Source organism: Trichomycterus rosablanca, chromosome 23 (genome assembly GCF_030014385.1).
Source record: "Trichomycterus rosablanca isolate fTriRos1 chromosome 23, fTriRos1.hap1, whole genome shotgun sequence".
Lineage (NCBI taxonomy): Eukaryota > Metazoa > Chordata > Actinopteri > Siluriformes > Trichomycteridae > Trichomycterus > Trichomycterus rosablanca.
This window is the reverse complement of record NC_086010.1, coordinates 2565130-2589867: the sequence shown is the minus strand read 5'-3', so window position 1 is coordinate 2589867 and position 24738 is coordinate 2565130. Positions and strand designations below refer to the sequence as shown.

Genomic DNA, 24738 nt, shown 5'->3' with positions numbered 1-24738 from the left:
TGGCCTGACTGAATGTCTTTGGGTTTGTTGGAGGGGAACCGGAGCACCCGGAGGAAACCCATACAGACACAGGGAGAACATGCAAACTCCACACACCACCGTGCCTCCCAGAGCAACCGATATCCGAGTGAAATAAAAAAAACACATGCATTAAACAATCAGCCCTTTATTTCCTTCATATCACTAAAACAACAGAGGAAAGTCAGTAAAATACATATATATTTATATTTTTATATATTTTTTAGATTTACAGAGCATATTTTAGGTAAAGTGCATAAAGTCAGCCTGAGATTTGAAGTGAAAATCACTTAAGCATAATAAATAGATCCCTGCATATGTTTTTACAACCTCAGAACCCAGAAACACCCAGAGAGATCAAGTTCACGTAGAATTCAGGTTTCTCCACAAGGGTGGTAATGATGGTAGGGGGGTTACTTTACCACTCGTTTTACACAAATATTATTATAAACAATCTTGTTCTCGTTCTCGAGCTTTGATGAGCGAATGAAACGCCGCCGTGTGGAGTCATGGTCCGACGGTTCTGCTGCTTCCCATTTCTGAATCACTCCTGAAAGAAAAGAGCAAATGTTCTAGCCAAGGATGTAATCACAATACTTACTGGGACGTAGAGGGTGTGGGGTACACATCAGATATTCAGATATGCTCAAAATACCTCCTCCCGCCAATATAGTGATGTCACAATATTTAAATCGCCAGCTTTGCATAACGTTAGGATACGTCAGTGTTCCCTACAGTTCTGGTAGATTTGGCTTCCCCCAATGTTTAATTCATAGCTACGGCCTTGGTTCTAGCTACATTTCAGCCAAAAATAAAATACATATGTGCTGGAATAGTCATCGGAGGGTTAATGGTTCTAGCCCCATTGCTGCCAAGCTGCCACTGTTGGGTTCCTGAGCAAAGTCCTAAACTCTCGAGTGCTAGCAATGTATTCATGGCTTTAGATAAATGCATCTGCTAAATGCTATAAATGTAAATGTTCTATCACATGGTGACACAAACATATGTGCTATATGGTCAAAAGTATCCGGACACCTTACAACATTCCAAACCCAACATTCCACCACCCTCTTTTTTTAAGGCAATGACAGCCTTTAGATTTTGGAGTGTACCTCAGGAATTAATGCCTAATCGGTTAAAAGAACACTTGTGAGGTCAGGTGGTCTTGCTTGCAGTCAAGGTTCCAAATCGTCCCAGTGTTTTTTTTTAACAGATATATGGTCATGGCGTTGAGTTTGCTTTGTGCACAGGGGAACAATCATACTCAACAGTCATACTGGAGAGAAGTGTTGCCACATATTTGGAGGCATATGATTTATTTTACATAAATGATTATATACATCTAATAGTTAACGGGTATGTTTAAAATATCTCAACTCTGAGGATTTTTTTTCTATTTATTTATGCATTTTCTCCCTTTTTCTCCAAACTTAGCGTAGCCGATTAGTCCGAGGATGGTATATCTGCCTGCTCCATGCCCCCTCCTTAGTGCGCAGTCTCTTAATCCCTTCTTTTTCGCCCGTGCCTTGGTGGATTTGCACATGAGGCTCCTCCACTTTTGCACAGGCACCTCGGCTGCTAATCAGGGTCCTTGCCCACTTATTAGTCTGGTCTTTTCCCACCCAGAAGACTCGATGGCCAATTGTGCCCGCTAGATGGCGCCCAGCTGACCGTTAGCAGAGCTGAGATTAGAACCGGGGTGTTCAGAATTTCAGCGCTGATGTTGTAGGGGAATATCCTGCTGTACCACCTGGGCACAAACTCATTTATTAGAAGGGGTGTCCCAATACTTTTGTCCATTGTGTATTAACTTCCATTTGGGGTAATTTGGTGGAGCCAGTTCACCCTTATAGAAGTTGGAAAATCAGTAACCTGCAAAACTTCTTCCAGACAGCCACCTTAATCAAGGATCGAACCCTACTGCTGGCATGTGGCACACACCGTACCAGCTTCACCCCTTTTCTGCCTTTGGAACTATTACTGTCTATATAAGAGGATGATCAGGAAGATGCTGCATCCCAAACCTCACAATATCCCACCACAGCATGGACGTCATCTCAGCGCTGAAGTTTTACCTGAACGAGGCCGTGCTGTAATAGCCGCTACTCTCCAGAACTTCCTCAATTTTGACCTGAGGAGCAGAAATTACACCGATTCTAACAACACAGTACCTGGCATCGCTTGTAACATGGTACAGTGAGGGAAAAGGACACGTTTTTCAAACTGACCTGTACCTGCTCGTACGTGATGCCCTCTTCAAGACCCCAAAAAGACCCCGAATCACCTGGAAAGAAATAATTTTCTCAGGATTTTGCAGCTTTGTAGGATGTAACGAAATTAAAGTGTTTAGCTCTTACCGTGGGTGTCGGCTTGCCGGCCGTGCAGCATGGACCACCATTTCCTGGCTGAAAGTGGCTCCACCAGCTCCTGCCCTCCCTGAAGAACCTGTTCAAACAGAAGCTTAAAAATGCTGATATAGACGTCACAGAAGCGATTCACGTTCCTTAAAAAACTGCATGTAAGCTTTGAGTTTGACTTGAAGGTTGAATAAAAGCTTGGTTCATGTACATTATATGACCAAAAGTATTTGGACACGACCATCTTTTGATAAGGCTTCTCACAAGATGTGGGAATTTGTGCCCATTTAGTCAAAACATGGCAGCATTTGTACGGCTGGGCACTGATGTTGATGTTCCGGTTCATTCCAGAGCTGTTGAGTGGGGATGAAGTCAGGGCTTTTCTTCATGTCTTTCTGTGACCTTCCCTAAACTATTGCTGCAAAGTTGGAAGCATGTAATTTCCTTTATATAATTGATTTATTACACCTGTTACCACTTGTGGCTGAAATGCATAAATAAAAAAATTAGAAGTGGCATCCCAATACTTTTGGCCATGATGTGTATTTATTGGTTGCTTTGCTGAATGCGTTACCTTACTGAGCTCCACCTTCAGATGAAATGAGCTGCTGCCACGCTGGAACAGTGACCTCTTAAAGCGCTCGATCAGACGCCGCTGAAAGCTGCTCTGAGGTTCCGGTGGAAGCTGAACTCGGCATAAAAACAAGTTTACATTTATGGCATTTATCCAAAGCGACTTACAGTACTGTGACAGTACAGTTGCTCAAGGGCCCAACAGTGCCAACCTGGTAGTGGTGGGGCTTAAACCAACAACCTTTTGATTACTAGTCCAGTACCTTAACCACTAGGCTAAACTGCCTGATGTAGTGCAGCAGTTTTCATTGATCTTTAGGAAAAACATGCTGTATTATTAATTACTATAAAGCTTTATAACCTCACCTGAGTGATGAAAATGATCTTATGGAGCAGTTCCAGGAGCCGTAAATTGGGGTCGTCGATCTGTCGGACCTTTCTGTGTGATACGCAGATTCCTGCTGAACCTGAGAGTCACGTTAACCAAAATTGGTCAGATCTTTAATTCTACACATTAAAAAATATCAAATATCAGCAAGGCAGGAAGCTAACGGCTGATCAATGCAATTAAATATACATGAACTGATGGGGGCACCCGGGTGGAGCAGTCTGATAAACTAGCCCACCGTTTTGTGGTGCTACTGGCTTGGCAAACACTTGACAGACACAACTGAGTGACAAAAACAGCTACTGTGGTCCGAATTGGAGATCATTTTAAGTGCATCAAACCCTTCCGTGTACGGTCAGCCTGTCTACTATCAAAGGCACCTACAAGGTGCACGCAGGCATCAGGAAATGAACGTCAGAACAGTATGGATGTCATGTGGATAACCGGGCTCGTGTGCATCCAAGGATCAAGGTAGGATGGATGATCCACCTTGCAATGTACAGAAGTTGAAGGACCTGGTCATTACATCCTGGTACCAGACACCACAGGAGTCCTTCAGATGTCTTGTGAAGTCTGTGTCGAGCTCATAGGTGTATGTTCTCCTTTTGTGGCACTTTTATCCTAAACGACTTCACTTATGATTGAATTACAAGCTACAATCTGAGCAATTAAGAATTCAGAGACGTGCTCAGGGGCCCGACAGTGGCGACTTGGCGATGGTGGGGCATGAGCACATCCAGTTCCTTGATTGTCCAGTACCTTTACCGCCTTTACCAACCTCTGCCAATCTCATGGCGGCTTCGCTGGCCAAAGAGTGAGACATACTAGCACGTGACAGTAAAAGTCACTGGAAAAATCGCCGGATTGTGTCTGTGGAGCGAGTGTGGGCTAAGGTAAGAGACCGCTACCCTACCTGAGGATTTTCCTTCCCTTAATGCAGAATGTTTACCTGGTCGAGCTTTAGACTTCATGAAGTCTCCACTGAAACACAAGAACAGACCATGAATAGATAACTGACTATATGGCCAAAAGTATTTGGACACAAGAGCTTGCTGGACATTTTAAGAAACAAATGGTATTAAAACAGAGTAAATAGAGTGACCTCTGTGATCTATTTAGCTATAATGACGGCCACTTCTCTGAGGAGGCTTCTCACAAGACTTTGAAGTATAGTATGTCTGTGGGAATTTGTGCCCTTCAGTCAAAAGATGACAACGTTTGTACGGCTGGGCGCTGATGTTCTAGTTCATTCCATAGCTGGTGAGTGGGACTGAGGTCAGGGCTCTGTGCAGGACACAGGAGTTTCTTTAAACCGAGTTCGCTTTGTACACAGGGGCACAGACATGCTGGAACAGGAAAGGGCCTTCCCTAAACTGTTGCTGCAAAGTCGGAAGCATTCAATTTCCTTGATACTGTATAAGGGATTTAATTAGAGAAAAACATTCACGTTAACGTACCCAGCTCGGCTTTGCTCGTCTGGAAGTGAGGCGCTGTCGGGGTTCCTGGCTGAGTCTAAATGATTCAGACAAAATGCAAGTTAATGCCTGATGAAGAATGGCTGTGTGATCAAGTATACAGGAGGTCATGGGTTCTTAATCCCTTCTCTTTATCTGTAATGACACAGGTCTGGGTTCTACACATGCAGCTACACACAGTGATTCGGTGGAACTCACATTCTAAATTATTTGATTCGGACCTAAATGACTCACTTGAGGTCACAAGTCAAAACGATTCAATCATGAATCGTTTGCAAATGATTCCACATTACAGATTCAGTACTGTCCAACCAGCAGCACTTATAACTCTGCTATAAATCGTAAATTTGGGATTCATTTTGTCTCATTTTTGTCAATGAACTGGGACTTTTGTAAAACGCAATAAAAAGAAGAATCTGTGATGTGTTAATTCTCTTAAATATTTATTTAACTGATAAAAAACAACTAAAAAGAAAAGATTTCCAATGTTTTCACTGATTAACTCCATTGTATTTTCAGCCTCAATTCATTTTGTTTACAGACAAATGTGCAATTTAGGTTGCATCTTTCTTTGCAGTAAAGAAAACAAGCAGCTTCTTATTCTGTACGTTTAATTATACATAAAAAAAAAAGTTATAAAATAAATTATTCAGCAAAGAATAAAGTCATTAAGTTATGGAGTAACTTATTAGAGTAAAAGTCATTCAATAGAAGCATTTTTATTCAAGTAAAGTAGAAACACCCTTAAAAAAATGACCAAAACCAACCGTGAGCCTGAACTTCTTCATCTGCCGAGCTCGAGAAATGCAGATCACGTTTCTCAGACTGCTGACCATTCTGATCCACAAGCAGCTGGTCCTTAAAGTCCAGTCCCTATTAACGTAAAGAAAAGTGAAATGCAAGACTGGTAACAGACCAGCAATTCACTGGATGCCCAGTATGGTTACATTTACTCATTTACTCAAGGGCCCAACAGTGGCAACCTGGCAGTGGTGGTGTTTGAAACCAGCAACCTTCTGCTTACTAGTCCAGTACCCTAACCACTAGGCTACCAACGGTCCTACAATTGTCAACTGGTTATTAAAGCAAGTGAAGGGGAATTAGAACATGCAGCTTATTGTTTGGGGAAGCTTAACTATTCATACCTAACAGACCAATCAGACCATTCAGCGTTTCTGAGGCTAATACCAACTGCCAAGTGACAGGGGCAAAGCCTCACTACAAATATACACTATATTGCCTAAAGTATTTGGACACCTGACCATGAGCTTGTAGGACGTCCCATTCACAGGACTTTGAAGTACAGTATGTCTGTGGGAATATGGGCCCATTCAGTTGAGATTCCAGAGCTGTTGAGTAGGACTGAGGTCAGGGCTCTGTGCAGGACACTGGAGCTTTTCTTCATATTTTTATAGGACTCACTTTGTGCACAGGGGCACAGTCATGCTGAAACAGGATGAACCTTTCCTAAACTGTTGCTGCAAAGTTGGAAGTATTTAATTTCCTTTATATAACTGATTTATTACGCCTGTTAGCAACTGTAGTGGCTGAAACACATGATTTCAATAATTAGAAGGGGTGTCCCAATACTTTTGTCCATGTAGTGCACATTTGGAAGCAGCTCTTATCTGAAGAGTACAGAGAACTGTGTGTGTGTGGTGTGTGTGTGTTACCTGAGCAGTTCTGCAGTACACAAGCTTCATGCGATTGCTTTCAATACAGTATTTCTGAGCCCTCCGCCTGTCCCGCTCAGCCCTCCTCTCCAGAGCGGAATGTGAGGCGTTTACGTCGTCCAGGTACGTCATGATCAGGTCACAGATTCTGGAGCTGACCTCCACGATGTCGGGACGCATGTCTGCGTTCGGGGTCAGACAGCTGGCCAGAAAAAACATATTTTTAATCTAATTCAGAACATACAGTACCACAGGAAACCGGAGCACCCGGAGGAAACCCACACGAACACGGGAAGAACATGCAAACTCCACACAGAACGACCCAGATCAATTCAACTAGGAATCGAACCCAGGACCTCCTTGCTGTAAGGCAACAGTGTTACCCACTGAGCCACCGCGCCGCCCTAAAGTCAGCACAGTTCATTCCATTTAACAGGCCACGTAAATAAAAAATCAAAGTCAACACTTGTGCGTTGTCTGTTTTACCACTGCTTTATCCTGGTCAGAATTGCAGTGGGTCCTCACACTCAGGGCAATTTTTAGTAGCTGCACGTCTACATCCTCTCCTCTTTTTGATTTGTTCTACCTTTAACTGTCCTGTAATCAGGTTGATATCTAGCACCTATCTGTGTGTATGTGAACACACTGTTACATAAAAGATACGATTGATTTTGGACACACTGGAGGTCTCGTGGATTTTGCGAGGTTAAAATAATTTCACTCACCATTGAATCATGTCAGTAACTCTCTCAGAAAAAGCTGCGTCCTCCACCGGCTCAAATGCAGCCTCCACTATCTGAAAAAGCAACAAGGAAATCGACATGATACACACTATATGGACAAAAGTATTGGGACAGCTGGTCTAATTTTGGAATTCATGATGTATTAAGTGGGGTTTTGATGTTGCGTGACCTTGGTGGCGAGCGAGAGCATGTTGGAGCTGTAGAACGGTGGTTTGAGGGTGACCATTTGATACAGGACGCAGCCAGCAGCCCACACGTCGGCCTTCTCTCCGTACGGCTCATTTTTCACTATCTCAGGGCTAACAGAGCCACCAGACAATGCAAAGAAACATACTGCATGATAATGAATCTTCAACAGTTAAACATTTAACCTAAACAAAAGCGTTTTATGTACCAATGCTTACCAGGAGTAGAGAATGGTTCCGACGACTGACATCAGCTTGCTGTTCTCTTGTTTCTGCTTCGCGAGACCAAAATCGGCTAGAAAATAAAATATTTTATTATAGTTCGTCTGTGGTGATGAATTAATAATAAAAAACTGATTTTTAAAATTCACTTTGTGCATTTTCCCTTTTTCTTTCAATCTAGTCCTATCCGAGGATTATATCTCTCCTCCACTGCTGTGGACTCCAACCCTGACGCCCCCTCGTGTCGTGTGCAGTCGCCTAATGCTCCGTTTTTTCACCTGCACTAGGCAGGTTCATATGGAGATCTGTATCGCGCATGGAGACTCCATTATCCCCTGTCTCTGTGCAGACGCCATCGATCAGCCAGCAGAGGTCATGATTGCAGCAGTGATGAGGAATCCCTCTAGCCCTTCTACTTGGACTACAGTCAGTGATAGATATTTATAAACTGTACCTACAAAGGAGTGACAAATTAAAGGCAAAGCCAGTAAGCTGTTAAGTCATCCTAAAAGGATGGAACACCATCCTACCAAAATCAGGGTGGCACGGTGGCTCAGTGGGTAGCACTGTCGCCTCACAGCAAAGAAGGTCCTGGGTTCGATCCCCAGGTGGGGCGGTCCGGGTCCCTTCTGTGTGGAGTTTGCATGTTCTCCCCGTGTCTGTGTGGGTTTACTCCGTGTGCTCCGGTTTCCTCCCACAGTCCAAAGACATGCAAGTGAGGTGAATGGGAGATACTAAACTGTCCAAGACTGTGTTCGATATAACCTTGAGATGAATCTTGTGAAATGAGTAACGACCGTTCCTGTCATGAATGTAACCAAAGTGTAAAACATGACGTTAAAATCCTAATAAACAAACAAACAAATACCAAAATCACCAAAAGAAAAACACCAACCCAACTGAATTCTGTCCCCAGTAAATTCAGTTGGACTGGGTTCTGGTGAAGAATATGATCTCCAATATTTATATACAGTACTTGTCAGTCATGACCCCTGACGCCCAGAGGATGAGGGTGCTGTCATCCTGGTAGAGACCATTTCATTAAGACAGAAGCTGTTGTCAATCAAGTGACCTGTCTAAACAACTGTGACCAGCACGTGGCCCCTTAGCCCCCCCATAGGTAACTCAGCAATTGAGTGACTGAACTATTGATCGGAAGGTTGGTGGATCAAGCCCTGCAGCTGCCATGCTGGCACTGTTGAGCATTTAATTGCTTAAGATGAAATCGTGTCACAATCTGAATAAAAGCATCTCGTTGGACTCCTACTCAGAGCTGTAACGCTCACGGAGGAACACACTATGCTTACGTATTCCTCCACTGTCGTCCTGGTGCCTCGACCTGACAGTAGGAGTCACTATTGCAGCAAGGTGAAACTCCATCCAGTCCTTCTTTCCTCAGACTGACACAAATGCCCAGGTATAAGCCTGAGAGGCTGGCGTAATAGACTGATGCCCCACCCGAGGGCTGCTAACCTTCTGAAGTCAGCTTCTGTACATGCAGCACAGCATGAAGTGATGTTTTTTGTTTAACTGTGTAACGCAACCCACCTATCTTTTAATTTGTCACCCATGTGAACGTAGTATGTAGTAAGAACTGGTAGAAAGTGTTTTACTGACTGATGGTGACTTTATCTCTCTCTCCGAGCATGATGTTGTTGGGTGTGAGATCTCTGTGTACGATCCTCTTCTCCTTGTGCAGGTATCTCAGAGCTAAACACATCTGCAGATCACAAACATTTAACCAGTATGGACAAAAGTACTGGGACACCACTTTTAATATTTAAATTCATCTGTTTCAGCCAGAACAATTAAAGTATATAACAGATATGCTTCTGAGCTTGCAGCAAAAGATTGGGGAGCCCAGAACATCAACATCAGTGCCCTGATATATAAATGTTGTCACATCTTTGACTAAACGGGCACAAATTCCCACAGACATACTTGTGAAAAGCCTTCTCAGGGGAGTGTCTGTTGTTCTAGCTGAAAAGATCACACAGACCATTTGTTTTTGAAATGGAATGTCAAACAAGTTCATTGTCAAGTGTCCAAATACTTTTGGCCATATAGTGTACCCTCATGTGGACACCAGATTACGAGCCTGTTTGACAACCAGTTCCTAAACCCACAGAGGCAAAAATATGTATACTTTTTTAGGAAGGCTCTTCACATGGTTTTGTACTGTGTATATGGGAATCTGTGCCTATTCAAGGTCCGGCATAGATGCTGGAAGTTAGGTGTTTAATGGGGTTGAGGTTAGAGCCCTGTGGGAACCTTTAAACATTCACACCAAAGTCAAACCATGTCTTTATGGTTTCGCTTTGTGCACTTGGGCACAGACATGCCGGGATAAGATAGGGCCTTCCCTAGACTGTTACCACAAACTAGAGATCTATAATGTGTTTAATATAATGCATCTCACACACTTGTTAGCTCATACACTACATAACACTTAAGATTCTTGTGAAGAACGTGAGTGATGCTCAGCACATGTAGCCTCAGTGTTTCATCACCTGGATGAAGATGTTCCAGACTCGTTCCTCAGTGAAGGTCTGCCGTTTCTCCTTCAGAGAGCTGAAGTGTTCGGCGAGTGGAGCTCCTTCTACCAGCTCCATCACAACGTACAGCCGGTCACCTGACACACATGTGCACTTTGGTTATGGGACATACAGGGTACAAACCACATTTCTGGAAAAGTTGGGACATAAAGAACTGCATTAAAAACAAGAATCTGTGATTTGTTTGTTTTCTTGAACCTTTAACGAAATGTTTTGGAAGTCTCATGATGTTTGGAATCTCACGTTTAAATTGCAAAGACTGAGTCCTTGGTGGATCCTTAATTTAAAGCAACTTTACAGCATCCAGGACCAAAAAAGAAAAAAGAAAAACCCTACTGAGCCAGCAGAGGGCGACAGTGTCAAGGAATAACTCCATTCACCAATTCACCTGGTTATTGTGGAACGTTTTAAATCGACGTAACTCAAATAATCTATACAGTTTTCACTGTATTTTGCCCCTGTCCCAACTCTTTTTGAGCATCATGCAGGCATTGAACTTTGTTTATTTGTTTAAATGTACAAAATACATTCAGGTTTGTCTAGACATAGTCTAGTGGTTAAGGTACAGGACTAGTAATCAGAGGGTCGCTGGTTCAAGCCTCACCACTGCCAGGTTGCTGCAGTTGGGCCCTTGAGCAAGGCCCTCAACCCTCAATTGCTCAGCCTGTATACTGTAACTGTAATGTAAGTCGCTTTGAATAAAGTCGTCTGCTAAATGCCGAAAATTTTACTGTAAGTCTTGTTTCAATGCATTTCACAAACTGTCCCAACTTTTCTGGAAATGGGGTCTGTACGTGCCCAACAATAAACATGTAAATGTGAAGAAGAGAAATGAAAGAGGACACTCACATTCCAAAAATGTCTTGAGGTATTTCACAATGTTGGGGTGCGCCATCTAACGTCAAACACAAATCACAGAAACATTCTGCTCAACCTCACTGGAATATAGTGCAGTTTATCTATATGACCACACGAGGGCGGTACAGAGGCGGTACATATTATCCCAAGTAAATAACACATGACGAATGAGTGGGTGACCAAAAATGCTTATTCATTGTCTGTTTTACCGTTGCGTTATCCTGGTCAGGGTCGCGTAGGTCTGATTTATTGGGCGAAAGACAGGAGACAACCGGACAGGTCGTCAATCCATCACAGAGCGCACACACACACACACACACACACACACACACACTCTTAGGGCAACTTTTTGTAGCTCAAATTGACCTGACTGCACGTCCTTGGACTTGTGGGAGGAAACAAAAGCACCCGGAGTAAACTCAAAGGCAAACTACATGAAAAAAGGACCCTGGCCGTCCAGGCGTGGATTTGAATCCAGGATATTCTTGCTATAAGGCATCAGAGCTACTCACAGAAAAAATACTATTTATTGCTTTAGTCTATATAAACCCTCAGATCTTTTAGTTCACCCCACTCCAAACAAAACAAAAAACAGCACGGGCTTCTTATGTCCCCACCAAAAATGTCTCTGAATCCTGAGCATATACAGTAAAATTTGGGACCTGCTCTCTGATGATGGTGAGCTCGGATACGATCTTGTCAACGTTGCTGTCTCTGGATTTCTTGTCCTGGCCGAAAGCCGGGTTGTGCAGGTTCACTTCTTTCAGCGCCAGGCAGTTCTGAGCGCCCTGTTTACGGACCTAGAACCAAGGGTCCAGTGTGTTATTTGGGTTTTGGTAGATCCAGATTCATTCACTGTACTTATTGTGTTCCAGCAGTAATGAAAGAAACCTGTATTATAGTATTAAGTATTGTGACACCCCTTCTAATTTATGTGTTTTACACACATCAGTTGCTAAAAGGTGTAATTAATCAATTCTATAAAGGAAATGATATGCAGCAACCGTTTAGGAAAAAGCCCTGTCCTGCCCCTGTGCACAGTTTACAAGGTTATACTGAACACAGTCATGGACAATTTAGTATCTTCAATCCAGCTCACTTGCTTGTCTTTGGACTGTGGGAGGAAACCGGAGCACCTGGAGGAAACCCACGCAGACACGGGGAGAACATGCAAACTCCGCACAGAAAGGACCCGGACCGCCCCACCTGGGGATCGAACTCAGGACCTTCTTGCTGTGAGGTGACAGTGCTACCCACTTAGCCACCGTGCCGTCCGCCCAGCCATATAAACGCTCTTCTGCCTGAATGGGCACAAATTCCCACAGACATTCTGTACGTCTTGTGAGAAGCCTTTTCAGAAAAGTGGCTGTTCTTACAGATAAAAAGATCACATAGAGCCACTTTTTATACCATTTGTTTTATACCAAGTCCAAATACTTTTGGCTATATAGTGTATGCTGTTTTTGACTGTAACATCGGACACAATAAACCATTTTGGAAGACACGACTGACCGATCGAATACAGCTAGCCCTTACTTTATAAACACTCCCGAATGCTCCGCTGCCCAGATGGTCCAGGATGGCGTAGCCGTTGATCACCTTGAGAGGCGGCCGGTTCTGGTTCACCGCGTCGATTCTCTCCTTCAGTCCATCAAGGTCTTCGGTCTGTGAAACAGAGCATGTCCTGTTTGACCAAAGTCTCAACCACATAACAGGTGTATAAAATCAATTATATGCTTTCAACTTTAATGGAGGAGTCTGGGGAGGGTTTTTCCCCCATTCCAGCATGGAGGTGCTCCTGTGCCCAAAACAATGTCCATAAGGACGTGGTTGGATAAGTGTGGTGTGGAGGAACTTGCAAGGAACTCAGAACCTAAACCCCATTGAACACTACTGAAATGAATTGGAAGGCTGACTGTGAGCAATGCCTTCTTTTTTGAATTTTCTGTTCATGCATTTTACCTGAATTTAGTCATATCTAATTACCTAATCATATTTCACCTTTACTGCTGCAGACCTCCACTCCTGACCAAGCAGGGCCGTAACTAACACACGCCCCCTCCGACAAGTGAGCAGCCCCAGACGGGTTCATATGGAGATCCGTATCGCGCACGGAGAGTCGCACACTCATCTCCATTATCCCCTGTCTCTGTGCAGTGCCATCGACCAGCCAGCAGAGGTCGTACATCAAATGCACGTTTTTATAGACGCATGTCTAAATATGATGAAAGACCTTTTCAGAAAAGAAGAGCGGCTGTTGTTCTAGCTAAAAAGATCACATAGAGGTCACTCGATTTTAATACCATTTGTTTTTTAAATGGGACGTCCAGCAAGTTCACGTTCAGGTGTCCGAATACTTTTGGCCATATAATGAATTGACAAGAAGAAAACTTGGTTGTTACTTGCTTACCGAAAGCAGGTTGATTTTTTCCTGCAGAGGTTCGTACGCCGCGATGTCTCTGACGTAATGCCCGATATCGATGAACATCTCAAACAGCTCGGGTGTGAAGAGTCTGTATCGACAGATCACACGTTCAGATTCGACAGAGACGTTCAGCAAAGCGTGAGTGTAAGAGCTGTGACAGGATATCAGTGTTCCAGATCAGTCGTACCGTTTAAAAAGGTGTCTGTTACGCTCCATACTGAAGAGGAACCGCAGCGTCCTGAAGGCGTAAAACTTAAAAAAACATGCATATACACACGTCAGTGTTCTACAGAAATACTATTACACAGAATTTTATTTACTTCAGTATAAATAACAATAAATAATAATAATAAATAATAATAAATAAAAATAAAACAGAGACAGACCTGTAGTGATGCAGCCTTGGGTCCCTGAGGCAGGATCAGTTTGCTTATTATGTACACGCCGTTCTCCTGGGACAAAAGCAAAATTCATCTCAGGTTAGTGTTTCTAATAAATAAAATGCATTTCCTGAGTATTAAGGAACTTATGGGTTCCTGGGTCATGATCAGGGTCATCTTAACAATCTTGGTTATACAGAACTGATGCTCTTAGTATATAAGGAATCGTAATGGAGCCCTTCAAATGTGGGATAGATTCATAAGAACCAGATCCTTAAAGGTACAGGTTCCTGGACACAAATGACCCTTATAACATATAACACCAGGACAGGACAGGTTTCTGTAAACACAGGTTCCAGGACACACAGGGCACGAGAAAGAAGGGCCGCCTAAAAAAGGAGTCTGAAAACATATGAGAGAAGAATATAGGTCCCTGGAGAGACAGATCCCTGGACACAAAGAACCTTAAAATCATATGACACAAGAACATAGGTCCCTGGAGGCACAGGTTCTTATACACACAGGACCCTGGGAACATATGACTCAAGAACACAGGTCTCTGGAGACACAGATCCCTGAACACATAAGACACTGGAAACATATGACACAAGAACATAGGTCTCTGTAAACCCAGGTCCCAGAACAGAAACATGGGCCCCTTAAAAGCAGGACCCTGAAAACATATGACACAAGAACATAGGACCCTGGAAACATAGCAAACCAGAACATGGGTCTCTGTAACCACAGGTCCCTGGACACAAAGAACTCTAATATTATATGACACAAAAACACAGGTCTTTGGAAACACAGGTCACAGGATACATATGGCTTGACAAACACAGACCCCTAGAAACATGTGACATAAGAACACAGGTCATGGGATACATGGTACTTAAGAAACATGTAACACAAGAACATATGTTCCTGGACATATAGGACCCTGGGAACATATGACACAAGAACTCAGTCTCTGTAAGCACAAATCCCTGGACGTACTGGACTATTGAGACACAGGTCCATATTCCTGGAGACACAGGTCCCTGAACACATAGGACCCTGGGAACACATGGTACAAAAACATTGGACCCTCGAAACACAGATCCTTAAAATCATATGACACAAAATCACAGGTCCCTGGAAACACAGGTTCTTGGACACACAGGACCCTAGAAACATGTAACACAAGAACACAGGTTCCTGGACATATAGGATCCTGGGAACACATGACACAGGAACATAAGTCCCTGGTGGCACAGGTTCCAGGACACATAGGGCTTTCAAGAACATGGGTTCCTTAAAAGAAGGATCCTGGGAACATATACAATATGCCAAAAAATGTGTGTCTCTCTAAACATTAGTTCCTGCACACACATATGACACAAGTTCCTGTATGACAAGAACACAGGTCACTGGAAGCACTGGACCTTGGGAACACGGATGCTGAGCCTGTAGTGTTAAGTTATGTTGTTACTGAGCCGATGAGCAGATGAATGTTTCGGTTACCTGCACCACATGATGGGCCGCCGTGTCGTCCAGCACCAGCTCCGTTATTGCCGCGCAGCATGCTAGCAGAAGTCACAAAGGTCAGAGGTCGCATCTGATCGCAGTCATTTCTGTATCGTAATGCTGTGTAAGTTCTCACCAGCGTGCAGAGCGAATGTGTTCTCCTCGGCCTCGTGTGGACTCAGATCCTCACACACATGCTGTTTGTGGAGGCGGCCGGCGGCGTTAGCGCTCGAGAGGGTCGCTATAGACGAGCGGTCAGATACGTAAACTTGCTCTCTGTGGAGCAACATGAACAAAGAGCAAAAAATGATTTAACGTCCTGTATCAGGTTACTAATATTCTGACCGTCCCAATACTTTTGTCCATATAGTGTATTTGCGCTGGATTAACTTTGTTTTAGGTGAGAAGAGACTTAAAAGTGACCCGTTTAGGAGGCGCAGGAGCTGCTGAACTCCGCCCCAGGCTCGGATGTTGGCGCTGCCCTCTGGATCCTGGCACAGCTGCACCAGAACCCACACTGTGCTCCATAACAACTTGAGATGATCGGCATGAAGCATGCTCAGCAGAACGGGCACGGCGTCACACTGGCATAGCTGCTCACGGACCGCTGGCACGGGGCAGAGCAAACGGAGCAGCTCGGCACTCAGCCTGGAAGGTACACACAAGTACAAACGAATGGATATCAAATGTATTGTTTTTCATGGTTCCCTGTGTCTGGTAGTGTCAGTAAAGGAGGTCTGAACTCTGTATCGGCCAGTCTTAGTGAGGAAGGTCTGGCCCCAGTGCCTGTCAGTCTCAGTGAAGGACGCCTGGCCTGAGTGCCTGTCAGTCCTGGTAAAGAAGGCATGCCTGTCAATCCCAGTAAGTAAATTCTGACCTCTGTACCAGTCAGTCCCAGTGAAGGAGGTCTGGCATCTGTACCGGTCAGTCCCAGTAAAAAAGGTCTGGCTTATGTGCCTGTCAGTCCCAGTGAAGGACGTCTGACCACTGCACTGTTCAGTCCCAGTTTAGGAGGTCTGGTCTCTGTACCAGTCAATCCCAGTAAAGAAGGTCTGGCCTTGGTGCTTGTCAGTCCCAGTAAAGGTCTGGCCTATGTGTCTGTCAGTCTCAAGTGAAGAAGGTCTGGCCTCTTGTCTGTCAGTCTCAGTTAAGGAGGCCTGGCATGAGTGCCTGTCAGTCCTGATAAAGCAGGCATGTCTGTCAATCCCAGTGAACAAGGTCTGGCCTCTGTATCGGTCAGTCCCAGTAAAGGGGTTTGGCCTATGTGCCTGTCAGTCCCAGTAAAGTTCTGGCCTGTGTGCTTGTCAGTCTCAGTTAAGGAGGCCTGGCATGAGTGCCTGTCAGTCCTGGTAAAGAAGGCATGCCTGTCAGGACCAGTAAAGAAGGTCTGGCCACTGTACCGGTCAATCCCAGTAAAGAAGGTCTGGCCTTGGTGCCTGTCAGTCCTGGTAAAGAAGGCATGCCTGTCAGGACCAGTAAAGAAGGTCTGGCCGCTGTCCCGGTCAATCCCAGTAAAGAAGGTCTGGCCTTGGTGCCTGTCAGTCCCAGTAAAGTTCTGGCCTGTGTGCTTGTCAGTCTCAGTTAAGGAGGCCTGGCATGAGTGCCTGTCAGTCCTGGTAAAGAAGGCATGCCTGTCAGGACCAGTAAAGGAGGTCTGGCCTCTGTGCTGGTCAGTCCCACTGAAGAAGGTCTGTATCTTTCCATGTATAGCCACAAGTGTAGAGCCATAAATGAACATCCATTTAGCTACATTTGCATCTCTAACAGCCTCCACTCCTCTGGTTGATCACAGTCAGTGTACGAACTCTTAACATTATTTATGTCTCACCTTTTTGACAGCGTGTCATATTCCTGCAGAATGACCAGCAGACTTTCCACGACACAAAGCTCTCCGATGTTCTCCTTGCACTCCGAGCTACAAGCACGAATAATCTGTAAATACGATCTAACGTATCTAATGATATACAGTAAAACTGGGAACTGAATGAAGCGCAAACGTACCTGTCTGCGAGAGTGGTGAGGGCCAAGAGCGCGCCTAATAACACGTTACTGTCCCGCGCAGCAAGGAGCTTCACCAGGGTCTGCAAACACCGAAACCACAAGAAGCTCAGAGCCTCAGATCTTAAAATACCATCTGAGAGGCTGAAGTGTGAAGGTATAAAATCTACAGACTGAAAGTGCTTTTATCTAGAAGATTCGGTTGAAGTCAAAAGTTTACATACACGTCCAAAACACATGGACATGATCTCTGCAAATGTTCTTTTTAGAACGCAAGAGATTAGAATGCATTTATTTGTCTTATATACATTTACACGTGTACAGTATAATGAGATTCTTTTTCTGCATATCTCAGCTTGTTTGAAAACGCAGGGTCAGCCGCCCCTGGAGTACGGGGCCCCTGGAGCCGAGAGGTTTAAGGGCCTTGCTAGAAAAGGCCGGCTTAGGTAGCAATCAATAACAGAATGCAGGATACCAAATCCAAGTGTTGTGTGACTGAATCATTAGAAAATCATACATTTATTTAATCAATTAATTAGAAATGTTTGAAATACTGGGTCAAACACTTATATTTATGCTCACACATGGATTTTATGCCAAATTTGAAAAGAAGATCCAAAGAGAAAATCGAATGTAGTCCGAGAACCGACGAAATGCAGGTGTGGCATGATTTAGAAACTGCTGGAACACAGATGACTCTGTCCACAGTCGAGCAACCTTTATATTGTCTTAAAGGCTGCCTTAAGACCAAGTCAAGCTTCAAGGTGCTGAATTTATCGCTATGAAACTTGCTTGACTGTGAACGGTGACACTCGTTTTCCAACAGCTTACATCTAACCATTTATTCATTCACTGTCTGTTTTACCACCCGCTTTATCCTATTCAGGATTGTGGTGGGTACAACTTACTGGGTAAAAGGTAGAAAACACCCCGGACGGGTCGCCAGTCCATCACAGGGCACACATGGGGCAATTTACTATCATCAGTTAAACTTACTGCATGTCTGGACAGTAGGACAAAACCAAAGCCTGGCCTCTGTACCGATCAGTCCCAATGAAAATGGTCTGGCCTTTGTACCAGTCAGTCCCAGTGAAGGAGGCATACATGATGGGCAGTCCCAGTAAAGGAGGTCTGGCCTCTGTGCCCGTCAGTCCTGGTAAAGAAGGCATGCATGTCAGGACCAGTAAAGGAGGTCTGTCCTTAGTACCTGTCAGTCTCAATGAAAAAGGTCTTGCCTTTGTACCAGTCAGTCCCAGTAAAGAAGGTCTGGCCTCTGTGCCCGTCAGTACTGGTAAAGAAGGCATGCATGTCAGGACCAGTAAAGGAGGTCTGTCCTTAGTACCTGTCAGTCTCAATGAAAAAGGTCTTGCCTTTGTACCAGTCAGTCCCAGTAAAGAAGGTCTGGCCTCTGTGCCCGTCAGTCCTGGTAAAGAAGGCATGCATGTCAGGACCAGTAAAGGAGGTCTATCCTTAGTGCCTGTCAGTCCTAAAAGGTAGAAAACACCAGTCCATCACATGGCACACACGGGGCAATTTACTATCATCAGTTAAACTTACTGCATGTCTTTGGACAGTGGGACGAAACCAAAGCAACCGGAGGAAACCATGGGAAGAACATGCACCTGAGAATCAAATCCAGGATCTTCTCGCTGTGAGGCGCCAGTGCTACCCACCACACCACCCACATCTAACCAGTGTGACGAATTTCCCCTCAGCATAAACAGACAGTTCAGGTACAGACTAACATGTCGTGACTAAGAACCTTAAATAATCCAACCTTATGAGCTTCGCTTCCTACCAGCCACTTTCTCTGCTCGTCCACCATGGCCAGTTTCTGACACAAATCTGCGTGAAAAGCAGAAATGAAAGTTTAAAAAAAAATGAGAAATGAAAATTGCTTTTATTTTAAATAAAGTTCAGTGTGTTTGGTGTTACTGAGTGATTTACATGTCATGGTGACCAGCTGCTCGGTTTCCAGCGCGCGCTCGCCGTGCTGCAGATACGCCCTGCTGACCGACTCCATGTACTGTAAAGCAATAAATGCATAAACGTACGCTTTATGGATGACACTCCTGATAATTATTCAGCATTGCTAACGGGAATATAAAATAAACTATATGGTTCTCAGTTGTGCCAACAATATGGTACTTCCTGTTTCGGCGTGACTCTGGCCTTGGTGCTTATCAGTCCCAGTAAAGGTCTGGGCTATGTGTCTGTCAGTCTCCTTCCGACACGTGGGCAGCAGCCGTATGCATCTTATCACCCACACTTTGACGAGTGCAGTGCAGCTCAGCGTTGTGTACGGAGAGACACACCCTGACAGCACTCTTTTCTCATCTCTGTGCAGGCGCCATCAATCAGCCAGCAGAGGTCGTAATTGCACCAGTCATGAGAGAGAGACCCTATCCGGCTTAGTCCCGCCCATCTGAACAACAGGCCAATCGTTGTTCATGTGGCATGTGGCATGTAACCCTAGATTCGATACGATGAATTCGAGATCCAGCTCTGGTTCCAGAGTGTGTTTTTACCGCTGCGCCACCTGAGCGGCCCAACCGCTTCTTTTTTTACATTTTCAGCATATAGCACACGCCTTTATCCAAAGCAACTTACATTACAGTTACAGTATACAGTCTGAGCAATTGAAGGTTAAGGGCCTTGCTCAAGGGCCCAACAGCAGCAACCTGGCAGTGGTGGGGCTTGAACCAGCAACCCTCTGATCACTGGTCCAGTACCGTAACCACTTTTTACCTGGACGAGAAGGGTTCACATGAAGAAGCACAGAGAGTCATGCACTGATCCCCATTATCCCCTGTCTCTGCGCAGCAGCATCAATCAGCCAGCAGAGGTCGTAACTGCAGCAGTTATGAGGAACACCCACCGGCAATCCCACTCTCGGACGAGTCAATCATTGTTCATATAGCCTGCTGAGATTCAAACCCTGCGAGTTTGAGATGTCAGCTTAATATTTAATACATTAATTGTATTACTTACCTTCACAAGGTGATTCAAGCCATTAAGCTCATAAAACACTATCTGAGGAAACACAGGTGTAGAAATTAGGACAACAGAACCCTGCATTTCATTTAACTGTTTAATAAAAGAGATCATTCAAAAGGTGCGGTGGCTTTATGGTAGTTTCTGAAATATTAATATATTAAAATCAATATGTAAAATATACGAAAGACTATTAGTTCATTTTACTGTTTAAAATAAACTGAATAAAAAATACTAAACAAAAAGAACTTAATACATAACAATCTACTTCCTCGGCTGCTCCCGTTAGGGGTCGCCGGCGGAACATGATCCGCATTATTGATTTGGGACAGTTTTTAGGCCGGATGCCCTTCCTGATACAACCCTCACTATTTATCCAGGCTTGGGACCGACACTACAATGCACTGGTATTGCATGTTTTTGCAGAAGCCACCATCTGTAGTCAATCTTAATCACTAACAATGGTTTCGAATGCCAGGCAACAAACTTAAATGGCATTGTAAGACTTTCCACACTATCAAATCAGAATCTTAGTCATTATATTTATAAACAACCACTAAGTATTTGTTTAACTTTGTATTACTGTGTATGTGTGTCAAGTGTCCACATACTTTAAACCACAGTGTTATATTAGATGGATTGGACTGGAACATTAACAGTTGGTTGTTTACTGAATGTAGAGAAAGGCGCACCTGATAACGAGGCTCTCTAATGAACAATCTGAGGCAGATGAGAACCCGGACGATGTTAGTCGGTGAGGAATGCTTCATCCACTCGCTGTAACACAAATAGGTAAATAAAGAAAAATAAAACAGTGTTTATGTACAGCCGGACCTGTAATATGAAGTGTTTGTGTTTTGGGGAGGGACAGACCTGCAGTTGAGACGGTTTTTGATCAGGGAAGTGAAGATTTCCAGGAAGACAGTGTGATGAGGATGATCGCAGAAATGTCTTTGCTCTCTGAACTTCACACTGCAGAATGAAAAATCACACTCCTCTTAGTGTTTTGTTCAGGTGCAGTTTAAACTGGAGTTAAAGGGTTATATTCATGTTGGATAACTTTGCTCCTTAAATTTAAAGATATATTCTGCGAAATGTGTGTATTTCTCAGGTCCGCTTAACCTAAAATCATCTACAGACAGAGAAAGATCATTATGGACCTGAAGTTATCGAGCTCGACTGCCTCTGTTGACGAGAACCTCACATTCCTGCCGTTTTCATTTTCCTGAGGAGAAATCAGAGCCCTTCTGCCTCCACCCCGACTTCCTGCAGTCTAACAAGGAGAAAAATATTAACAATGTTAGGATGTGTGATCCATGGAACTGTATTTGATGATGGCACATTCTCAAAGCATTGCTGCAGATCTGTGTGTGTGCAGGTTTTTTACCTTCGCAAATGGAGTGGAGACAAAAGAAAAAAGCTTACGGAGGTCACGAAGCTCCCTGACAATGAAAATTAAATACAACAGAAATGTATTTCATTATCTTTAAAGATATTATAATATATTAAATATATATTGTAGGCTTACTTCTCTTTAGGTTTTGGAGATGGTCTTTCAGGTGCTTTTCCACGTCTGTCTGGGGGAGGCATTTTGAAAATGACTGCCTCTCAGTCATACCTACAAGTAAAACACTAAATACCATGAGCATATTACATATTTTAGTTACACTAGCTAACTTTGACTTGTTCATATTCATATTACTGTGTGTATGTACAGTATGTGCATGTGTGTGCATGTGTGTGTATGTGTGTGTATGTATGTGCATGTGTGTGTATGCGTGTGTGTTTGTGTATGTATGTATGTGCATGTGTGTGTATGTATGTATGTGCATGTGTGTAAGTGTATGTATGTATGTATGTGCATGTGTTTGTGTGTATGTGTATGTATGTATGTATGTGTGTGCGTGTGTGTGTGTAAGTATGTATGTATGTGTGTGCGTGTGTGTGTGTAAGTATGTATGTATGCGTGTGCATGTGTTTGTGTGTGTGTGTATGTGTATGTATGTATGTATGTGTGTGTGTGTGTAAGTATGTATGTATGTGTGTGCGTGTGTGTGTGTAAGTATGTATGTATGTATGTATGTGTGTGCATGTGTTTGTGTGTGTGTGTATGTGTATGTATGTATGTGTGTGTGTGTGTAAGTATGTATGTATGTGTGTGCGTGTGTGTGTGAGTATGTATGTATGTGTGTGCATGTGTTTGTGTGTGTGTGTATGTGTATGTATGTATGTGTGTGTGTGTGTGTGTAAGTATGTATGTATGTGTGTGCGTGTGTGTGTAAGTATGTATGTATGTATGTGCATGTGTTTGTGTGTATGTATGTGTGTGCGTGTGTGTGTGTGTAAGTATGTATGTATGTGTATGTATATATGTGCATGTGTGTATGTATGTGTGTATGTATGTATATGTGTGTGTATGTATGTATGTATGTATGTGCATGTGTGTGTATGAATATTTGTGCATGTGTGTGTATATATGTATGTAAGTATGTATGTATGTGTATGTATGTGTATGTATGTATGTATGGGCATGTGTGTATGTATATATGTAAGTTTGTATGTATGTGTATGTATATATGTGCATATGTGTGTGTATGTATGTTTGTATGTGTGTGCATGTGTGTGTGTTTGTGTGTGTGTGTGTGTGTGTGTGTCATGCACTGCCTGATGACGTACGGAGTAAATATAGAAATATTAACGCTTAGATGAATAAATTCAGCTCTTTAACGTGTCTGTTTGGCCTCTGTGTTGCTTCTCACCTGTTTGATCTCTGATCGATCAGCGGCCATCGGTACAAACTTCACCTCAAGGTCGATACTTCATTCGGTTCGAGCGTATCGACGCACAACAAAACACGCAGCCAATCAACAGCTCCGGTGTTACGAGATTCCCACGAATCAACCAATGATAAGACGCGAGGTTGAGGACTACTGTGTTACCGTGGTTACACCTGACGCTTCACATCCTGGTCAGGGTCCCTGCGCTTGATCCTAAGCCGATACATGGCATATTTGTTAACATTTCATTATATTTAAGGACGGAGGTTTATATTACATATCTTAAATATCATTCACCTTAAATAAATGCAACACTAAATAACACGTTCTGTAACAAAACAACCTCTACTGCATTCCAAACATACACTGATCAGCCATAACATTAAAACCACCTCCTTGTTTCTACACTCACTGTCCATTTTATCAGCTCCACTTACCATATAGAAGCACTTTGTAGTTCTACAATTACTGACTGTAGTCCATCTGTTTCTCTACATGCTTTGTTAGCCCCCTTTCATGCTGTTCTTCAATGGTCAGGACCCCCACAGGACCACCACAGAGCAGGTATTATTTAGGTGGTGGATCATTCTCAAGCACGGCAGTGACACTGACATGGTGGTGGTGTGTTAGTGTGTGTTGTGCTGGTATGAGTGGATCAGACACAGCAGCGCTGCTGGAGTTTTTAAACACTGTGTCCACTCACTGGCCACTCTATTAGACACTCCTACCTAGTTGGTCCACCTTGTAGATGTAAAGTCAGAGACGATCGCTCATCTATTGCTGCTGTTTGAGTTGCTCATCTTCTAGACCTTCATCAGTGGTCACAGGACGCTGCCCACGGGGCGCTGTTGGCTGGATATTTTTGGTTGGTGGACTATTCTCAGTCCAGCAGTGACAGTGAGGTGTTTAAAAACTCCAGCAGCGCTACGTTTTAAGTGACAAGAACGTACTGTGAAAATGAAAGTGTGTTTTGTATTGTTATCTGTTGCAGTGGAGCCGGGCCTGGTTGCCTGTAGGCCACTGTTTTCCCCAGACTGTTTTCCCCTGTAAAATTAGTTTTATTAGTGGTGTGTAAACTTACTGAGCCACCAATGCTAGCTACATGGTTTTAAATGATTGTATAATTGACCACCATTGCTAATTGCATAGTTTTCAGTGATTGTATAACTGACCACCCTATAGGTATTTCACATTTTTAAGGCTATTTCTAGTGCAATATTACTTAATTGGCTTTACAGGCTTTAAATAATTTTGTGAAGTCTCAGTGTACTGACCCAGGGCTTTCCTTTATTGTATTTTTCACACATACCTGGAACTGTTAAAGAAGCCCTAAACCAAGAAAACACAAGAACAATCTTAAACTTTCTGGCAGTAACAAAAATGAAAAATAACACAATTAAAAATAGAAAGTGGCGTTAAAAATCAAATAAATAAATAAATATTGTATTTTTCTTTTGTTTGAGTGAGCACTTATCACCTCTGTTTGACTTGGTTGCTTTTGGGTAGTGGTTATTTTTTATTTCTTTGGTTTGTATTTTGGCTGTTATTGATTGTGTATATTCTTTTTGATTGGGTTGCTTATTTAAGATCAAATTATAGAGGTGTTTATGT

General features: G+C 43.5%; 1 protein-coding gene across 3 annotated transcripts; it reads right to left on the bottom strand.

Moving 5' to 3' along the window:
• Nucleotides 1-146: 146 nt before the first annotated feature.
• Nucleotides 147-23187, bottom strand: nek10 (NIMA-related kinase 10). 3 transcript variants are annotated; one of them, XM_062985296.1, is made up of 35 exons: nucleotides 23110-23187; nucleotides 21879-21968; nucleotides 21738-21792; nucleotides 21511-21623; nucleotides 21224-21322; nucleotides 21043-21127; nucleotides 20348-20389; nucleotides 19304-19382; nucleotides 19134-19201; nucleotides 17360-17439; nucleotides 17187-17273; nucleotides 15749-16006; nucleotides 15495-15634; nucleotides 15356-15417; nucleotides 13859-13924; nucleotides 13660-13724; nucleotides 13458-13560; nucleotides 12584-12712; nucleotides 11710-11847; nucleotides 11039-11084; nucleotides 10145-10266; nucleotides 9252-9354; nucleotides 7632-7707; nucleotides 7397-7526; nucleotides 7210-7280; nucleotides 6485-6686; nucleotides 5579-5684; nucleotides 4794-4848; nucleotides 4286-4317; nucleotides 3315-3415; nucleotides 2950-3060; nucleotides 2376-2463; nucleotides 2247-2302; nucleotides 2094-2149; nucleotides 147-568 (listed from the first exon to the last, which is right to left on the bottom strand). In XM_062985296.1, exons 2-35 carry the CDS (start codon nucleotides 21938-21940, stop codon nucleotides 526-528), a joined length of 3129 nt encoding a protein of 1042 aa, XP_062841366.1. In that variant the 5' UTR covers nucleotides 21941-21968; nucleotides 23110-23187; the 3' UTR covers nucleotides 147-525. The 3 variants fall into 3 exon arrangements, with proteins under 3 accessions (XP_062841366.1, XP_062841367.1, XP_062841368.1); XM_062985297.1 differs by having other exon boundaries at nucleotides 2253-2302; XM_062985298.1 differs by having other exon boundaries at nucleotides 15782-16006.
• Between the last annotated feature and the right edge of the window lie 1551 nt (nucleotides 23188-24738).

Excerpts from the sequence above, each read along its gene's own strand:
- nek10 (XM_062985296.1), bottom strand. The coding sequence starts at position 21,940 with ATGCCTCCCCCAGACAGACGTGGAAAAGCACCTGAAAGACCATCTCCA. Across the intron at positions 17,440-19,133 it reads TAGGAAGCGAAGCTCATAAG|ACCCTGGTGAAGCTCCTTGC; the intron begins GTTGGATTATTT and ends CGGTGTTTGCAG. Across the intron at positions 2,303-2,375 it reads CCGGCAAGCCGACACCCACG|GTGATTCGGGGTCTTTTTGG; the intron begins GTAAGAGCTAAA and ends ATTTCTTTCCAG.